The sequence below is a fragment of the Oncorhynchus masou genome, chromosome 12, assembly GCF_036934945.1.
Source record: "Oncorhynchus masou masou isolate Uvic2021 chromosome 12, UVic_Omas_1.1, whole genome shotgun sequence".
Lineage (NCBI taxonomy): Eukaryota > Metazoa > Chordata > Actinopteri > Salmoniformes > Salmonidae > Oncorhynchus > Oncorhynchus masou.
The window spans coordinates 82,332,482-82,351,094 of NC_088223.1; the positions used below are offsets into that span (position 1 = coordinate 82,332,482).

At 40.9% G+C, this 18,613-nt stretch overlaps 1 protein-coding gene across 10 annotated transcripts in view; it reads right to left on the reverse strand.

Annotated features, from left to right (window-relative positions):
• Nucleotides 1-1,833: 1,833 nt before the first annotated feature.
• The window catches only part of LOC135550939 (phosphatidylinositol-binding clathrin assembly protein-like), a 55,728-nt gene continuing 38,948 nt past the window's right edge, over nucleotides 1,834-18,613 (reverse strand). For 4 of the 10 annotated variants that reach the window (XM_064982214.1, XM_064982213.1, XM_064982220.1 and 1 more), the window contains 8 exons: nucleotides 17,259-17,378; nucleotides 16,739-16,769; nucleotides 16,533-16,632; nucleotides 13,882-13,905; nucleotides 9,261-9,320; nucleotides 5,611-5,715; nucleotides 4,466-4,569; nucleotides 1,834-3,479 (listed from right to left, as the gene is read on the reverse strand). In XM_064982214.1, the coding sequence (XP_064838286.1) occupies nucleotides 4,477-4,569; nucleotides 5,611-5,715; nucleotides 9,261-9,320; nucleotides 13,882-13,905; nucleotides 16,533-16,632; nucleotides 16,739-16,769; nucleotides 17,259-17,378 (533 nt within the window). In that variant the 3' untranslated portion in view covers nucleotides 1,834-3,479; nucleotides 4,466-4,476. The remainder of the gene's footprint in view (nucleotides 3,480-4,465; nucleotides 4,570-5,610; nucleotides 5,716-9,260; nucleotides 9,321-13,881; nucleotides 13,906-16,532; nucleotides 16,633-16,738; nucleotides 16,770-17,258; nucleotides 17,379-18,613) is intronic. The other 6 variants (XM_064982216.1, XM_064982222.1, XM_064982219.1 and 3 more) reach the window with 4 other exon arrangements.

Below are 18,613 nucleotides of genomic sequence, written 5' to 3' on the forward strand. Positions count from 1 at the left end.
CGGAAGCATAGCAGGCTCAGAAGCAGGCCAAAGAGCTGGAGAGGGATGAAAGGAGCGGCAGCTGTAGCGAGGCAGCCCACAGGCCAACAGAGGACCTCAGTGTGCTACTCTACGGCAGCCAGACCCACCTGCAGGCAAGACCCCATTAGGTCCTCCTCGGGCCATTCTTGTGTTCAACAAATCAACTGGAGTCAAAATATAATTGATGTCTAGACATCTATGGGCGTATCTCAATAATCATATGGTTTCCTCTACTTGCTTTTCCTACATTTTCTTAGTAGGCAAAGTCCAATAGAAATATAAAGCTGTGCTGGCAGCCTCCAGTGTCATCTGTCTATGGATATATAGGTCAGCCTCAGCTGAGGGGCAGCACAAGCGAGAATATTACTTTGTTGCTTGGGTTGGGTGTTCCTTATGCGTGCTGCTAAATTGGGTTGGGGGACCGAGTGAAGCAGCGGTCTAAGGCACTGCATCGCGGTGCTCGAGGCATCACTACAGACCTGGGTTTGATCCCAAGCTGTATCACAACCGGCCGTGATCGGGAGTCCCATAGGGCGGCGCACAATTGGCCTAGTGTCATGAGGGTTTGGTCAGGGTAGGCCGTCATTGTAAATAAGAATTTGTTCTTAACTGACTTGCCTAGTTAAATAAAGGTTAAAATCACTCCTGAATCACTTGTGATAACACTTCATTTGGGAATTTCATTTTACCACAGTATTGACGAGAACATGATTTCAGTACGGTGCTAAAACAAAGTCATGAATGTGACATATAACTTGGCTATCCTTTAACAAATATGCCATTCATTTTAGACTCAGAAGGTATTGAATCAGACATTCAGCTCTTTATTGAATCCTCCCCCATAAAAAGTCCAAGGCACAGAGGCTATGGAGAGTGAAGGGAGGGACGGGTGGAGAGAGAGCCTTAGGGATTGCCTCTGTGCCACTTCCATTTGGCAGTGGACACAATTGAGAAAGAGTAGCAATCTGAGAGTAACAGTCTTTCCTTGTTGCGATGGGAAATCTCAGGCCAAACAGGATGCATCTCTTAGAAGGGGAGAGGTAGTCCCATATTTCTCCCTCCCTACTTGGTGCTGTCCAGCAGGGATACATGCACCTGGGACCTCTGGAGCAGAAGCTGTGTGTGGTGGGCCCTTCCCCATCCAAGACCCCGGCTCCGAAAGCTCCTTCTCAGCCCCAGGGATGCTCCAGGCTCCTGAGAACTAGCCCCCAACTGCCCACATCATTTTATTTATTTATTAACCTTTAACTAGGCAAGTCAGTTAAGAACAAATTCTTATTTACAATGACAGCCTAGGAACAGTGGGTTAAATGCCTTGTTCAGGGGCAGAACAACAGATTTGACCTTGTCAGCTCAGGGATTCAATCTAGCAAACTTTCAGTTACTGGCCCAATGCTCTAACCACTAGGCTACATTCCGCTACCGGCTACCTGCCAGCTACCTATCATCCACAAGAGGTTCAAGTAGCCAGGCCAAAGCATGGATACACACACACACACTTTTGTAAATCTAGCATTGGCCTCATGTTGGCATCAGAGACATGTATTCCCATTAAACATGCAATGAAACTACAAAGCAAGGATCCGGGAATGTTTTCTTAAACAAATATGCCACATGATACTTCCCCGGGTTAAATCAGCCCTGGTTATAACCTGGGGGGAATTAGAGCAATGTATTAGTCTCCCTCATATAAAACCAATCTTCCTCATTTGGCCACTCGTGTCATGACCTGTATGTAATACAGTGGATTACAATTAATTTATCATCATCCTTTCACATACACCCACACAAACTCAAGAAACTGGGGCAAAATACTATGTGAAGATGTTTTACATTTTTTTTAAATAAAACCCACTGGAAACTGCACTTTATTGGAAAAATCAACCAAAAGTCTGCATACATCAATTTATTTATATTTAATATAAACAAAAATATACTCTGCAAGGACAATGCAGTAAATATTTGATGAATAGAATAACCTTCAGGTTCTGACCATCCTGCACATATCCTTTCCATCATGGGATAGGCTCCCTTCTATATACACACACACAAAGCACCGATCAACAGTGTTCCATTTCTCCCTGCTTAACTGGACCCTTCTGCCCACTTACCAGACATGGGATCAAATACTAATTTCACACTTTCTGTGCTTGATTGAGCTCGTCTGGCTTAATGGACCAATTGAATCATCCCAAAACTGCTAACACAGCATATCTGGCACTCTAGACAGGCTAAAGCAAACAAAGTATTTAAAAGATGTCCAATAGTAGTTGAACCCAGGTCTGCCACTTACACAGAGCTGACCTCCCAGTGACACAATCACAGCTTTTCCCCCTGCCTCCTGTGAAGATCACCTCCCTCTTTCCCCCTATCCCAGTGCTGGTCTATGTAAAGATGGCCCCGAGCCTGAAGGAAACACTGCACATTCAGGTTGGAAAGGCAGCCTTGTAAAATAAACGACATGCCAAGCGTAAAGCATAAATGCGGATCCACCTCAATGCAATGCCGCCGAATCACAAATGTAGTGCTTTGCTAGTGCGTGAAAATGTTCCCTTGCAAAAAAAGAAAAAAGACCCTAGCTCACAGAATTGACTGTATTGAATGAATACCCTTGTTTGACGTCCATATCACCCCTTACACATGGAGGGTTGTAACTTTGAGCCACAAAGAACTGTGCTTGACATTATGCCAGTTCAGTGATTAGAGCTAAACTGTCTGTTGACAGTCAGTTACATTTTTTTCATCTTTATATTAACTATTTTTTACTCTGTCACTCTCAAACTCCAATCATACAATCAATCATAACCATGTATAAACCTGAATACCTCCCACAAGGAAGAGTTCAATGACATTATTATCATCCCCCCACCCACCCACCCCATTTCCTCCATGGGTAATTATAAATAAATACTAACAATACACAAGGAATGTCTACTGCAAATGTAATATAACTTTTTTTAAAGAAAGAATATTGAAATCATGGTATAAAACAGGTTAGCGTTACTAATCAGTGATGGTTAAATTAGATAATGCACGATTGATGATCAGATCAAGCAATTTTTCCACTCGTCCCACTTGAATCCACATCCTCACCCCAATAACATCAAGCTGTGTGTGATAACCCACTATTTTTTATACATAACAGCAAAGTCAAATTATCTCCCTTTCCACACCCATGTTTATCTTTTACAGAAGACAAATGGGATGAGTGATCCCTGTAGAGGGGTCACACACTTTTTCTCATAAGACAAATTACAAAATGGGATCCTTGTCCTACGTATACTTGACACGTCTTGGACATGGCTTCCTCCCCTTGATTCCTTCAAGTCCTTTCTTATTTGGGCTGATATTCTCAACGATGAGTAAAAACAGAATTTTACTTGAAAGTGAAAGTTTAGCTGCTTCTTGGTTTGCCTTCAGAGGACAAAAGCCTCCCTTTCAGGTTACATGAACTGCATCTGCAGAGAGAAAGAAAGGCCATGCTGAATAGTCACTAAGACGCGTTATCATTCAAAGCATTTGTTTTAGAAATTGATTATGCCAAACATTCATACTCCTTGCTTTCCTTGATAACAAATCAAACTTTCACAAACATAGGCCAGAATACAATAAAAAAATGATTTGATTGTTTTTTTTTTGTTGTTTTTTTACACAGGTGTTCTCAGCTGTGTGTTTGATTTGCACAGCAGTGTCCATAATGGAGGGAATTGACACTGATTCAGGAATCCCCAGTCCCGTATCATGACCTGTTGAGCGATCCCCCGGCATACAACAGGATTGACTATTCTTTAATCCAAAACACCCTCCATCCAGGACATACTGCTGGCCAAATCCAACACACCTGAAATTGCAGTGCAGAACAATCTATTGAATTCCGGCCTCATTTAGATTTAATTTGATGCAAATGTGATGTATGCAAACAAAAAATGTAAATTGCAGCATGATAAACAAACATATAGGGCTCCAGTCCACTCTGGAGAAAATAATCAACATATTTAGCAGTCTACATTTGACTTAACTGTGTAAAAAAATGTAAAAAAAACAGTGGCATTTAACAGTCAACTTCCACAACATAATTTATGCAAATGTCGATTTGATATTTGATGCAAACCAAATGGGGCTGTGTTTTAAAATAAATGTCTCAAAGGTTAGTCAAGTGATAGATATGGTTTAATAACAGTACTACTTTCATTACACTGTCAAAATATCACATGGACCAATGTACTTTTTGAAAAGTGTTGTTTCGCAGTCTCGGTCAGACTTCTGTGCAGACATGCAAGGCATCTTACAGGTGGTTGAGTGACTATAAAGGGAATGACTAAGCCAGTGTTAGTTGTTGAAGCACAAATAAATCAACAAACTCACTGTGTACACGGCAAGCGGAGCAAAAGTTTGCCGATATGAGCATGCAGCACACACGCCAAGACGCACACAGGACATGTACCTAAAGATGTACTACAAGAAATCCTTGAGAGAGAGCTGTGCAAAAGGGTCCTTTCCTGGCGCTCTGAGAGGACTCTGACTGGAGGGACTAGAAGCTGCCGAGGACTAGTTCAGAGAGAATGACAGGGTCAGGGGAATGGAGGAACAGCTAAAGAGGGAAAAAGAAACGGGAGGAGGGGAAAACCTAGCTACAGATATGAAGGGAGTAGAATGGAGAGAACAAGGTCAGGTCCAGAGTGTAGTTGCCTAACATGTTCAGTGTGGAGGTAAAACCTTACAACTCTTGACATGAGGACAGCAGATCAGAGTATCGTGTCAGAAAAGATACCCTGCTTCCCCAAAATATATTCTCCTAAGGTTGCTACCATTCTGATTTAGAGCCTACTGACGGGATGAAACAGGCATGAGGGTGTACATATCCATAGAGACTTACAGTAGTGAGTGCATGCATATATTTTCACATCATCACTGAAATGGCATGAGGGTGAATGTGGAAGCGCATTCTGAATAGAAGTCCCAAAACACAGAATTCCAATTGCCCTCCGGAATAGAATTCTTTATGCCACATTACATCATTTAACAGTGATATATGGAATGCCTATGTGTGTATTCCAATACCACTTTTATGGAGAATGGGTTGTGGTGCTGGATGCTTCCTGCTGACAGATTTGTCCATACATACAACAGGCAGACCACCTCAGTGGGAGTTAATTTGGCCACAGAATCATACTTAGATTTTATTTTATTTATTTAACCTTTATTTTACAAGGCAAGTCAGTTAAGAACAAATTCTTATTTTCAATGACGGTAGCAGAGATCAAATCCAATTTTGGAATTTAAATAAACTTGCCGAATTTAAATGGAATTGACCCCATTCTGATAGATACTAGTTCAAGGACGTGGACAATTTAGCCAGGCACCTCTCCTCAGAAAGCAAGAAGAGTTGGGATCTGCTCCAGGGTGAAATTTCTCCTATGTACAGATCTATGATCAGCTTCCCCTCACCCATTCCTAGCCATAGCCATTAGTTGGGTAAATTCTAAACTGAACCAAGATCAGTGTCTAGAGGGCCACTTCACCCTACTCCTTGGCATCCGTTCAGATGAAAGCTCCTGGGGAAGGGAGTAGAATGGAGAGCACCTGTACCTGTGCTCCTGGGGCCGGGCCAAAGGGGTTGGCCGGCCTCACAACCGGTTGGCTGTACATCATGGTGGGTTGGTTTATCATGGCCATGGAACCCATCTGGGGAGGCTGAAGAAAGAGAAACAAACAAACAAAATTAAAATTGTGAAAATCAAAACGACATCCTGCTGAAGAAATGGAAATCCTTCTGACATAACTGCTTGTGTTATTCCAGTGAGACATGACGGGTTATGTAGTAGTACGATGTCTCAGTCTCAAGTGCAGTGGAATTTGAACAGAACAAAATCATTGCTTAAGTTCCTCGGCTGATTTGACTCTGGTGACTAATTAACTGTAGTTCAAATATACAGTAGCTCCTTAATGAGACAAGCATTGGGCAGTAAAAGTTAACCACTACAGCTGAATCAGACCATCTTGTGATGCATGGCATTGTCAATCATTACAAGACATCTGTCACTTTTCCATTTGATTCGTCATGAACCCTTTGGCTCATCTATGGATGTAGAAATTAACGAGACCATAGTTTACACTATACTGTGCAATACACTGCCACAAATTGGTCCGGGTGTTACATGCTTCAAAAGCCAAACAAACACCGATTAAAAACATAAAAAGGTATTCCCCATAGAAATAAAATGAAAAAAAAAATGGCTTAGGAACCTCTATCCCTGGCAATTTGACTGGTAAATCATGGGTACACTCACAATGGCTACCTGGTATTGAAATGCAATTATTTCCATGGTAATGTAGGAATGTTCATTCAAATGATGTGGCTCATGCAATGGAATATTTTTTGCAATATCAGTTGAGTTGAATCAACAAATCACAACACATTTTGATGGGTACACTTCCTGTTTTACTTCCTGATTTGCACCTACGGCCGTTATTCCAGAATTGCCTTGAATGGGGACGCCCGTTCTATTTATTCTATGGTATACATGCGGTGAAGAAGTCAATCAAACCCGACCAAAACAATGGAACTGCAATGGAAACGGTGGGGGAAAGATCCCAAATCTCCTCGTTGCCCCCCCCAGCAAAATTGGCTTAGTTAGTGTAAAATACACACATAAAAAATAACCTGTTGAGGTAAAAATCTAAGTATAATGCTTGTAAGGATGTCAACCCCAATATATGCTCATGTGATCTTAGTCATTTTTAACTGTAATGCAGTTAATTGGTTGATTACCACCACCAATTTCCAAGTGCTAGCTTTGCCACCAGCATATACAAATGGGAGTTAGCATTGAGCAGTCACTTCTTCTAAACCCGAAAAAGGGACAACTTATAAATGTTTTGCAGCGTAAACAGCCAAATGTATATCCAAATCAGACTGTAGTAACCACATTGTGGGCCTGTTACAATACATCAATCATAACAGACACCACCCACAACATCACCGCCACTGACAAGAACACCAGCTCTCTCACCACCAACTCATCAACACATCACTAGAGTAGGGCTCTGATGGTCATGGAATTTTGTCAGTTGTTTGTTCCACAAAAATATATATTTTTTAAACAAAACGTTTTGACAGTTTTATTTTCATGATGGTCTTCATCCATAATCGTCGGTTACATGATTATATATTAATTGTGCCAGCCCTACACTGGAAGTCAACTAAATCTGTGCTACTGCAGTATTATGCTGGTGAAATAGTACATTTTAATTATTGTAAGGACTTGGCCTTTCAGCTTCTTTAAAAGCACAGGAATGGTCACCTTTGCATTGGAAAGGCCTGTATTCATAAAGTGTCTATAAGAAGGAGTGCTGATACAGGTTCAGGCCCCCTCGGTCCATTCATTATAATCTAAAAAGGCTAAACTGATCCTACTATGATACGCTTTATGAACCCTGAACCTGGAGTGAACCAGTGTTAAAGGATTTCTTTTTTTTGCAGAAGTCAACCTAGCAAACAACAATTGTCATTGGTTCAAAGAAAGGGGAATGATAATTTCTTTCTGACAAACAGAAGGCTTAGAGATGTAAACAACATCAATTAATGTACTGAATGGTATGGTGCAACATTCTCAGAACGTGTAAAAAATAATGTTAGATATATAGTACCAGTCAAAAGTTGATACACCTACTCATTCCAGGGTTTTCTTTATTTGTACTATTTTCTACATTGTTGTATAATAGTGAAGACATCAAAACTATGAAATAACACATGTGGAATCATGTAGTAACCAAAAAAAGTGTTAAACAAATAAAAATATATTTCATATTTGAGATTCTTCAAAGTAGCCACCTTTTTCCTTGATGACAGCTTTGCACACTCTTGGCATTCTCTTAACCAGCTTCATAAGGTAATCACCTGGAATACATTTCAATTAACAGGTGTGCCTTTTTGTGGAATTTCTTTCCTTCTTAATGCATTTGAGCCAATCAGTTAGGGGTGGTATGTATACAGAAGACATCCCTATTTGGTAAAACACCAAGTCCATATTATGGCAAGAACAGCTCAAATAAGCAAAGAGAAACAGCAGTCTATCATTACTTTAAGACATGAAGGTCAGTCAATCCAGAACATTTCAAGAACTTTTAGTTCCTTCAAGTGCAGTCTCAAAAACCATCAAACGCTATGATGAAACTGCCTCTCATAAGGACCGCCACAGGAATGGAAGACCCAGAGTTACATTTGCTGCAGAGGATAAGTTCATTAGAGTTAACTGTAACTCAGAAATTGCAGCCCAAATATATGCTTCAGAGTTCAAGTAACAGACACAGCTCAACATCAACTGTTCAGAGGAGACTGCGTGAATCAGGCCTTCATGGTCGAATTGCGGCAAAGAAACCACTTCTAAAGGACATCAATAATAAGAAGAGACTTGCTTGGGCCAAGAAACACGAGCAATGGACATAAGACCGGTGGAAATCTGTCCTTTGGTCTAATGAGTCCAAATTTGAGATTTTTGGTTCCAACCGCTGTCTTTGTGAGACGCAGAGTAGGTGAACGGATGATCTCCGCATGTGTGTTTCCCATCATGAAGCATGGATGAGGATGTGTGATGGTGCTTTTCTGGTGACACTGTCTTGACTTATTTAGAATTCAAGGCACACTTAACTAGTATGGCTACCACAGCATTATGCAGCGATAAGCTCAAACCAAATGGAATGGCGTAGTGGGACTGTCATTTGTTTTTCACCTCCAGGCTGTGTAAGGGTTATTTGACCAAGAAGGAGTGCTGCATCAGATGACCAGGCCTCCACAATCAACTGACCTCAACCCAATTGAGATGGTTTGGGATGGGTTGAAGGCAGAGTGAAGGAAAAGCAGCCAACAAGTTCTCAGCATATGTGGGAACTCCTTCAAGACTGTTGGAAAAGCATTCCAGGTGAAGCTGGTTGAGAGAATGCCAAAGGTTTGCAAAGTTGTCATCAAGTCAATGGGTGGCTACTTTGAAGAATCTCAAATATAAAATACATTTGGATTTGTTGAACACTTTTTTGGTTACTGCATGATTTCATGTGATATTTCATAGTGTTGATGTTGTCACTATTCTTCTACAATGCAGACAAAAGTAAAAAAATAAATAATTTTAAATCCTTGAATGAGTAGGTGTCCAAACTTTTGACTGGTACTGTATATATAAAAAGGGTTCCGAGGCATGGCTTCATGAGATTGAAAAGATAAACCCCCCCAAACTACTTACCATTCCATATGCCATCATTCCCGTCGGCGTCGTTGCAGGGAAGGCCATGACAGATGGTGCCTGAAATGACACAAGCAAAGATGATCACTCAATGAACCAGGACACTTTAACAGAAAGTTAGTCATCTTATATGCTAAGTCTCTTTGGATAAAAGCGTCTCCTAAGTGGCAGTGCCTATATAAAGTCTAGGCCCCCTCCATAAAAATGTATTAACTAAAATGGTTGTCGCACAAGATTATCCCCTTGGTTTACGCAAGCCTAAATTAGTTCCAAAGTCTAATTTGGCTTAACGAAGTTAAGTTAAATTATATGGAATCACTCTGTATGTAATAATAGGTGTTGACATGACTTTTTGAATGACTAAGACAGACAGAACATTTTCTGTAGTTGCGGATCAGACCTGCACAACAATCAGGAGGAATTTTGGACCATTACCCTTTACAAAACTGTTTCAGTTCAACAATATTCTTGGGATGTCTGGTGTGAACTGCTCTCGAGGTCATGCCACAGCATCTCAAATCGGGTTGAGGTCAGAACTGACTGGGCCACTCCAGAAGGCGTATTTTCATCTGTTGAAGCCATTCCGTTGTTGATTTACTTCAGTGTTTTGGGTCGTTGTCCTGTTGCATCACCCAACTTCTGTTGAGCTTCAATTGGCGGACAGATCGCCTAACATTCTCCTGCAAAATGTGATAATCTTGAGAATTCATTTTTTCCGTTGATGATAGCAAGCAGTCCAGGCCCTGAGGCAGCAAAGCAGCCCCAAACCATGATGCTCCCTCCACCATACTTTACAGTAGGGATGAGGTTGTTGGTGTACTGTGCCTTTTTTCTCTCCACGTAGTGTTGTGTGTTCCTTTCAAACAACTCAACTGTAGTTTCAACTGTCCACATTATATTTTTGCCAGTAGCGCTGTGGAACCTTTGCAAACTTCAGACGTGCAGCAAGGCTTTTTTTGGACAGCAGTGGCTTCTTCCATGGTGTCTTCCCATTAATACCATTCTTGTTTAGTGTTCTACGTATCATAGACTCGTCAAAATAGATGTTAGCATGTTGCAGAGATTTCTGTAAGTCTTTAGCTGACATTCTAGGATTCTTCTTAACCTCATTGAGCATTCTGCGCTATGGTCTTGCAGTCATCTTTGCAGGATGGCCACTCCTAGGGAGAGTAGCAACAGTGCTGAACTTTCTCCATTTATGGACAATTTGTCTTACCGTGGACTGGTGAACATCAAGGCTTTTAGAGATACTTTTGTAACCTTTTCCAGCTTTATGCATGTCAACAATTCTTAATCTTAGGTCTTCTGAGATCTCTTTTGTTTGAGGCATGGTTCACATCAGGCAATGCTCTTGTGAATTGCAAACTCACATTTTGTGAGTTTTTTTTGTTTTTTTTAATAGGGCAAGGCAGCTCTAACCAACATCTCCAATATCGTCACATTGATTTTGAATCCAGGTTAGCTGACTCCTGACTCCAATTAGCTTTGGAGAAGTCATTAGCTTAGGGGTTCACATACTTTTTCCAACCTAAACTGTGAATGTTTAAATTATGTATTCGGGCAAGAAAAATACAATCATTTGTGTGTTATTATGTTTGTCTATTGTTGTGACTTACATGAAGATCAGATCAAATTTGCTAACACATTTATGCAGAAATCCAGGTAATTCCAAAGGGTTCACATACTTTTTCTTGCCACTGTGCACACACATGAATGGTCCCTCAGTCAAGTATTGAATTTCAAGCACAGATTAAATGACAAAAACCAGGGAAAGCATAAATGACAAAAACCTTTTTGAAACCATAAAGAAGGGCAATGGTTGGTAGATGAGTAACAATAACAAATCAGACATGGAATATATCTTTAAGCATGGTCAAGTTAATAATTATGCTGTGGATTATGTATTAAACCACCCAGTCACAAAGATACAGTTGTCCTTCTGAACTGAGCTGCGGGACAGGAATGAAACTGCTCAGTGATGTCACCATGAGGCCATTGGTGATTTTAAAACAGCTACAGAGTTCAATGGCTGTGATGGAAGAAAACAGAGGCTGGATCAACAACACTTTAGTAACTCCACAATAACAACCTAAATGACAGAGCGAATATAAATAAATATACAGAATACAAATATTCCAAAATATGCATACGTTCGCAACAAGGCACCAAAGTAATGCTGAAAAAAAAACAAAAGCAAAGGAATAACATTTTTAGCCTAAATGCAAAGCCTTATATTTGGGACAAATCCAACACAACATCAGAGTAACTGCCTCCTTATTTTCAAGCATGGTGGTGGCTGCATCACAGGGAGAGGATTTCACCTTTCAGCAGGACAGTAACCTACAACACAAAGCCAAATTTACACTGGAGCTGCTTACCAAGACAGTAAATGTTCCTGCTTGAAAATCTATGTCAAGACTTGAAAAATCTTTTAAAAGAATAATGGGCAAATATTGCACAATACTGGTGTGCAAAGTTCTTATGAGACTCACCCTAGGAGATTTACAGCTGTAATCACTGCCAAATGTGTTTCTAACACCTAATGAAGGTATATTAGTCATTTATTTTTCATTCACCTTCTTATATTAAGAGTTGTGTATGTTGTGTAGATCGTGGACAAAAACATGGCAATTACATCCATTTTAATCTCACTTTGTAACACAAAATGTGAAGAAATCCAGGCGGAGTGTCAACTTTCTACAGGCACTGTAACTTAGCGTAAATAAATCATTTCATATTCATGTTTAGTTCATGAATCACTTTTACAGAATAACAGGTGCAAACTTAGTAAATTTGGTCCTCTCCAGAAACAACCCACCTGAACAATGTTGTCTTTGTTCAGCTCTCTGACAAGCTACAATTGTCCAATTCACATGCAACACGTCATACTCAATGCCTGCCTGCTTCCACTTTGGCAAGACTAATGGAACATCTGGGAACCATTTGTTGCATGCTTGTCCTTATTTCCCCTCGTTTACCCTTACAGTGTATGTTAGGGCTAACCAGAAGAGCTGTGTGGGAATCTTAAGCACAGAGAGAGCGAGAGAGCCCTGAAGCAAGAAGCTGTTACTTGCAGGTGCAGAGCTGCTCTGCTGAAAAAGACAGAGGGGGGCTTTTATAGAGGAACTGCAAGACTATCACACAGCCCCCACAGTAGTAAGTAACAAACCCGGATTTGTTTCAACATCACAGGCATTCAGTTGCGTGAAGAAGGCACACTTGTGAAGGAAATATTTAAATCAGCAATCAAGCCATTGAAAAGGGTCAGAATTATGGATGTACAAAGAATAAATGTTGGGGTAATTACAGTCGGCACTTGTTTCGAACACCCAAAAGTCATTTTTCAACTACTCCCTTTGATCACAAATGCTTTGCATAAAAGCATACTCAGCAGGCAATATTTCGGTCATTGCAGAAATTTGCTTGAATAGTAAAATATGGGAGGATCACCAGATACTATTTAGAACAATCAAATGGAAAGCAGTCATTTTCAACAAAAGGAGGTGATGTGCGGAACATTGACTGTTGGTGATGCTATCAGAGTTAAGCAAGGTAGAACCTTATACAAATCAGGGGGTGATAACCAAATCGGGATAGGGTATGTCTCGCTAGCCAGCTTTGACATTGTGGTAGATAGGCTTCCAGTCACCATGCTGTTTTGCACCCTGTTCAGAAGAAACAACCACGAGGGGAGAATGAGGAAAAGCCTTACGGCAAAGTAATATCTGGTGAAAACGTTTTAAAAAAGAAAGGAAAAAAAAGTGTGAGTTATCAGCCATGCAGTTACCTAAGATCATACCCCAGTTTCTCTTTTCAAACCAGACTTGTCCGTATCAATAGACAAATATACCATGGTCTTTCAGTATATTTCCATAAGTGTTCACTTGATAATAGCTGAAACGTTCTTTTGAATGTTAACCACTCACAAAACATCATTTTTTGGGGAAACCCTTCACTTGAGTCATTAGGCTTAGATGACCAAGTCTTAATAATGATGTTTGAAAGTGTCGTGAACAGGTGAGATCAGCTTACAGAAACTGAGTTTAATAACGAACTGAGTTGGGGTGGTCTAGTGGTTAACACCATTGCCCTCAACACATAGGAGAAGGGCACACAGTGGCTAAAAATGTGTTCTTATTGTAGAAATTCAGATATATCCTAAATATTTTCTCACGGCTCACATGTCATGTTATAACTGTCATGATGTCACAACAGTCATGTAATTATTATACAGACAGTACGTGACCCTCGTGACGCAGGCACTGAGCAAGGTGTGACCAGAAATTCAATAACTAAATACGACAAAGGATTGTTTTTTTTCTACAGTAGGTCTAAGACTGTCCATGGACACTTGTACCATTCTAATGGTCTACAGACATGTTGTCAGACCTAGTATAAACCAGCCTCTGGAGAACAAAGGGCTGCAATAAGGAGGAGAGAAAAGCCAGGACAGGTCATGCTGTGGGTTCTGTGCTAGACTGAGGTCAACAGGTCAGAAGAAGCCCATAGTGCAGACCACAGCGGTCAGAGAGAACACGTGGCTGGGTGAATGTGTGGGGTTAATACCAGGCATGCCAGCTTTGGTCAAAGAGCAGGAAATAGTACAACCATTGAGACTTACGTATTGTGGGAAATGAATGCCGTTCTGCATTTTATCCCCAGGAGAACATTTATACAATGCAAAAGACATTTGAGACACAGATTAGAAAATACTTTTCCCACATTGTTACATTACAGCCATATTCTAAAATTGATTACATTATCACCCCCTCCCCACCCACCCACCCACACAATACCCCATTATGACAAAGCAAAAACAGGTTTAGAATTTTTGGCAAATTTGGAGCAGGTTTTCATCAAGGATCTCTCTGTACTTTGTTCAATTAATCTTTCCCTCGATCCTGACTAGTCTCCCAGTCCCAGCCGTTGAAAAACATCCAAAGCATGATGCTACCGCCACCATGCTTCACCGTAGGGATGGTGCCAGGTTTCATCCAGACATGACGCTTCGAAATTCAGGCCAAAGAGTTCAATCTTGGTTTCATCAGTCAAGAGAAGCTTGTTGCTCATGGTCTGAGAGTGCCTTTTACTGAAGAGTGGTTTCCGCCTGGCCACTCTACCATAAGGCCTTATTGGTGGAGTGCTGCAGAAATGGTTGTCCTTCTGGAAGTTCCTCCCATCTTCACAGAGGAACTCTGAAGCACTGTAATAGTGACCATTGGGTTATTGGTCACCTCCCTGATTAAGGCCCTTCTCCCCTGATTGCTCAGTTTGGCCGGGCGGCCAGCTCTGGGACGAGTCTTGGTGGTTCCAAACTTCTTCCATTTAATAGTGGAGGCCACAGAGTTCTTGGGGACCTTTAAAGCTGCAGAAATGTTTTGGTACCCTTCCCCAGATCTGTGCCTCGACACAATCCTGTCTGTCTCAGAGATCTACGGACAATTCCTTCGACCTCAAGTCTTCGCTTTGTCATTTTGGGGTATTGTGTGCAGATTGATTAAATATTAATTTAATACATTTTAGAACAAGGCTTTAGCGTAATAAAATGCAGAAAAAGTCAAGGGGTCTGAATACTTTCGAATGCACTATATTTAAAAACATGTAGTGTGCATCTATCTATCAGTTACACATACAGTGGGGCAAAAAAGTATTTAGTCAGCCACCAATTGTGCAAATTCTCCCACTTAAAAAGATGAGGCCTGTAATTTTCATCATAGGTACACTTCAACGATGACAGACAAAATGAGAGAAAAAAAATCCAGAAAATCACATTTTAGGATTTTTAATGAATTTATTTTAAAATTTTGGTGGAAAATAAGTATTTGGTCACCTACAAACAAGCAAGATTTCTGGCTCTCACAGACCTGTAACTTCTTCTTTAAGAGGCTTCTCTGTCCTCCACTCGTTACCTGTATTAATGGCACCTGTTTGAACTTGTTATCAGTATAAAAGACACCTGTCCACAACCTCAAACAGTCACACTCCAAACTCCACTATGGCCAAGACCAAAGAGCTGTCAAAGGACACCAGAAACAAAATTGTAGACCTGCACCAGGCTGAGAAGACTGAATCTGCAATAGGTAAGCAGCTTGGTTTGAAGAAATCAACTGTGGGAGCAATTATTAGGAAATGGAAGACATACAAGACCACTGATAATCTCCCTCGATCTGGGGATCCACGCAAGATCTCACCCCGTGGGGTCAAAATTATCACAAGAACGGTGAGCAAAAATCCCAGAACCACACGGGGGGACCTAGTGAATGACCTGCAGAGAGCTGGGACCAAAGTAACACACTACGCCGCCAGGGACTCAAATCCTGCAGTGCCAGACGTACTGGCTTAAGCAGGGTGACACATGTCCAGGCCCGTCTGAAGTTTGCTAGAGAGCATTTGGATGATCCAGAAGAATATTGGGAGAATGTCATATGGTCAGATGAAACCAAAATATAATCTTTTGGTAAAAACTCAACTCGTCGTGTTTGGAGGACAAAGAATGCTGAGTTGTATACAAAGAACACCATACCTACTGTGAAGCATGGGTGTGGAAACGTACTTTGGGGCTGTTTTTCTGCAAAGGGACCAGGACGACTGATCCGTGTAAAGGAAAGAATGAATGGGGCCATGTATTGTGAGATTCTGAGTGAAAACCTCATTCCATCAGCAAGGGCATTGAAGATGAAACATGGCTGGGTCTTTCAGCATGACAATGATCCCAAACACACCGCCCGGGCAATGAAGGAGTGGTTTCGTTAAGAAGCATTTCAAGGTCCTGGAGTGGCCTAGCCAGTCTCCAGATCTCAAACCCATAGACAATCTTTGGAGGGAGTTGAAAGTCTGTGTTGCCCAGCAACAGCCCCAAAACATCACTGCTCTAGAGGAGATCTGCATGGAGGAATGGGCCAAAATATCAGCAACAGTGTGTGAAAACCTTGTGAAGACTTACAGAAAATGTTTGACCTCTGTCATTGCCAACAAAGGGTATATAACTTTTGTTATTGACCAAATACTTATTTTCCACCATGATTTGCAAATAAATTCATTAAAAATCCTACAATGTGATTTTCTGGATTTTTGATGAAAATTACAGGCCTCTCATCTTTTTAAGTGGGAGAACTTGCACAATTGGTGGCTGACTAAATACATTTGCCCCACTGTACATGTCAGTACATACATACAAGTAGCAGTACGATTAATATTGATCCATGCATTACAATTTTGTGATCAGAACTTTGGATACTATAGTAAAGAAAGACTTATTCCAAGCAAACTTACCATGGTGGCAGGGTTCCATGTGGTAGAGGGAGCACTCTTTGGTTGCCAATTGTATCCACCTGTCAACTTTTTCTCACCAGGCTGACTCCAATGAATATCACTACATAGGAAATGGAAATGGTAATTATTTTCATTCAACCGCAATATATCAGTATGGTAAAAAAATATAATTAGTCATTCCAGTTCAGTTATCATTGCATTCTTACTTTTTTGCCACACCATTGCAAATTCCCAAATCTAAAAAGGAGAAAGAATACATTGTTAGTTGAGCGAATAGTGCCGCTGACTTGACCATCTTAGAGCCAAGTCTAAGTGAAAGAGGCTTCTAAACAGCTTTTACCCCCAAGATAAGACTCCTGAACATCTAATCAAATGGCTACCCAGACTACTTGCATTGCCCCCCTTTTACACTGCTGCTACTCTCTGTTATTATCTAAGCATAAGTCACTTTAATAATTCTACCCACATGTATATATTACCTCAATTACCTCAACTGACTGGTGCCCCCGCACATCGACTCTGTACCGTTACCCCCGTATATAGCCTCACTATTTCACTGCTGCTCTTTAATTATTTGATACTTTATTTCATTTATTTATTTATTTAAGTATTTCACTGTAAGGTGAAACAGGTGTAACCTGTTGTATTTGGTGCATGTGACAAATAAAATGTGATCATTACAGTATGGTGGGTGTAAGACCTAAGGAGCATGTTGATGATACATACTGCCCACAAGGTTGGCCAAGGACGAGTCCAGGTCATCCGACACCAGTTTCCCAAGCTGCTGCCCGTTTGGGATTAGCCCCTGGCTGGGCGAGGAGGCCACTGTGGGTTTGAGGACACCACCTAAAACATTATTCATAAAAAAGGAAGAAGGGTGGGAGAGGGAGGGGGTAAAAGACAAATCCACAGACGAAACAGGAAATATGATGTGGTTCATGTGAGTGGTGGGAAGCAGATGTCGCACGTGAAAATGACAATAAGTTTGCTGGCGCAGTCCACGGCTGAGGAGTGTGTCATCAACTCACCCAGTCATGTGCCATGAAACAGCCAAGGCCCAAAGTGTGTGTTCACCCAATGGACAAGTGAGAGAAACAAAACAATGGTGAGATTGTGAGTGAAGCACTGCAAAACCCACACATTAGATGCATGTACACCACTGGTCAAAAGTTTTAGAACACCTACTCATTCAACGTTTTTTCCTTTATTTTTTACTATTTTCTACCTTATAGAGTAATAGTGAAGACATCAAAACAATGAAATAACACACATGGAATCATTTAGTAACCAAAAAAAAGTGTATCTAAAATGTATTTTAGATTCTTCAAATAGCCACTCTTTGCCTTGATGGCAGCTTTGCAAATTCTTGGCATTCTCTCAACCAGCTTCATGAGGTAGTCACCTGGAATGCATTTCAATTAACAGGTGTGCCTTGTTAAAAGTTCATTTGTGGAATTTCTTTCCTTCATAATGCGTTTGAGCCAATCAGTTGTGTTGTGACAAGTGAAAGACAAAGGTCAGTCAATACAAAACATTTCAAGAACTTTGAAAGCTTCTTCAAGTGCAGTCTCAAAAACCATCAAGCGCTATGATGAAACTGGCTCTCATGAGGACCGCCAAAGGAATGGAAGACCCAGAGTTACCTCTGCTGCAGGGGATAAGTTCATTAGAGTTTCCAGCCTCAGAAATGGCAGCCCACATAAATACTTCAGAGTTCAAGTAACAGACACATCTCAACATAAACTGTTCTGAGGAGTCTGTGTGAATCAGGCCTTCATGGTCAAATTTCTGCAAAGAAACCACTACTAAAGTACTAAAAGTTCCAACTGCTGTGTGTCTTTGTGAGACGCAGTGTGGGTGAATGGATGATCTCCACATGTGTATTTCCCACCGTAAAGCATGGAGGAGGAGGTGTTATTGTGTGGGGGTGCTTTGCTGGTGACACTGTCTGATTTTAGAATTCAAATTCTAAATAATATTTTAGAATTTGTAGCGATAAGCCATCCCATCTGGTTTGGGCTTAGTGCGCCTGTCATTTGTTTTTCAGCAGGACAATGACCCAACACACCTCCAGGCTGTTT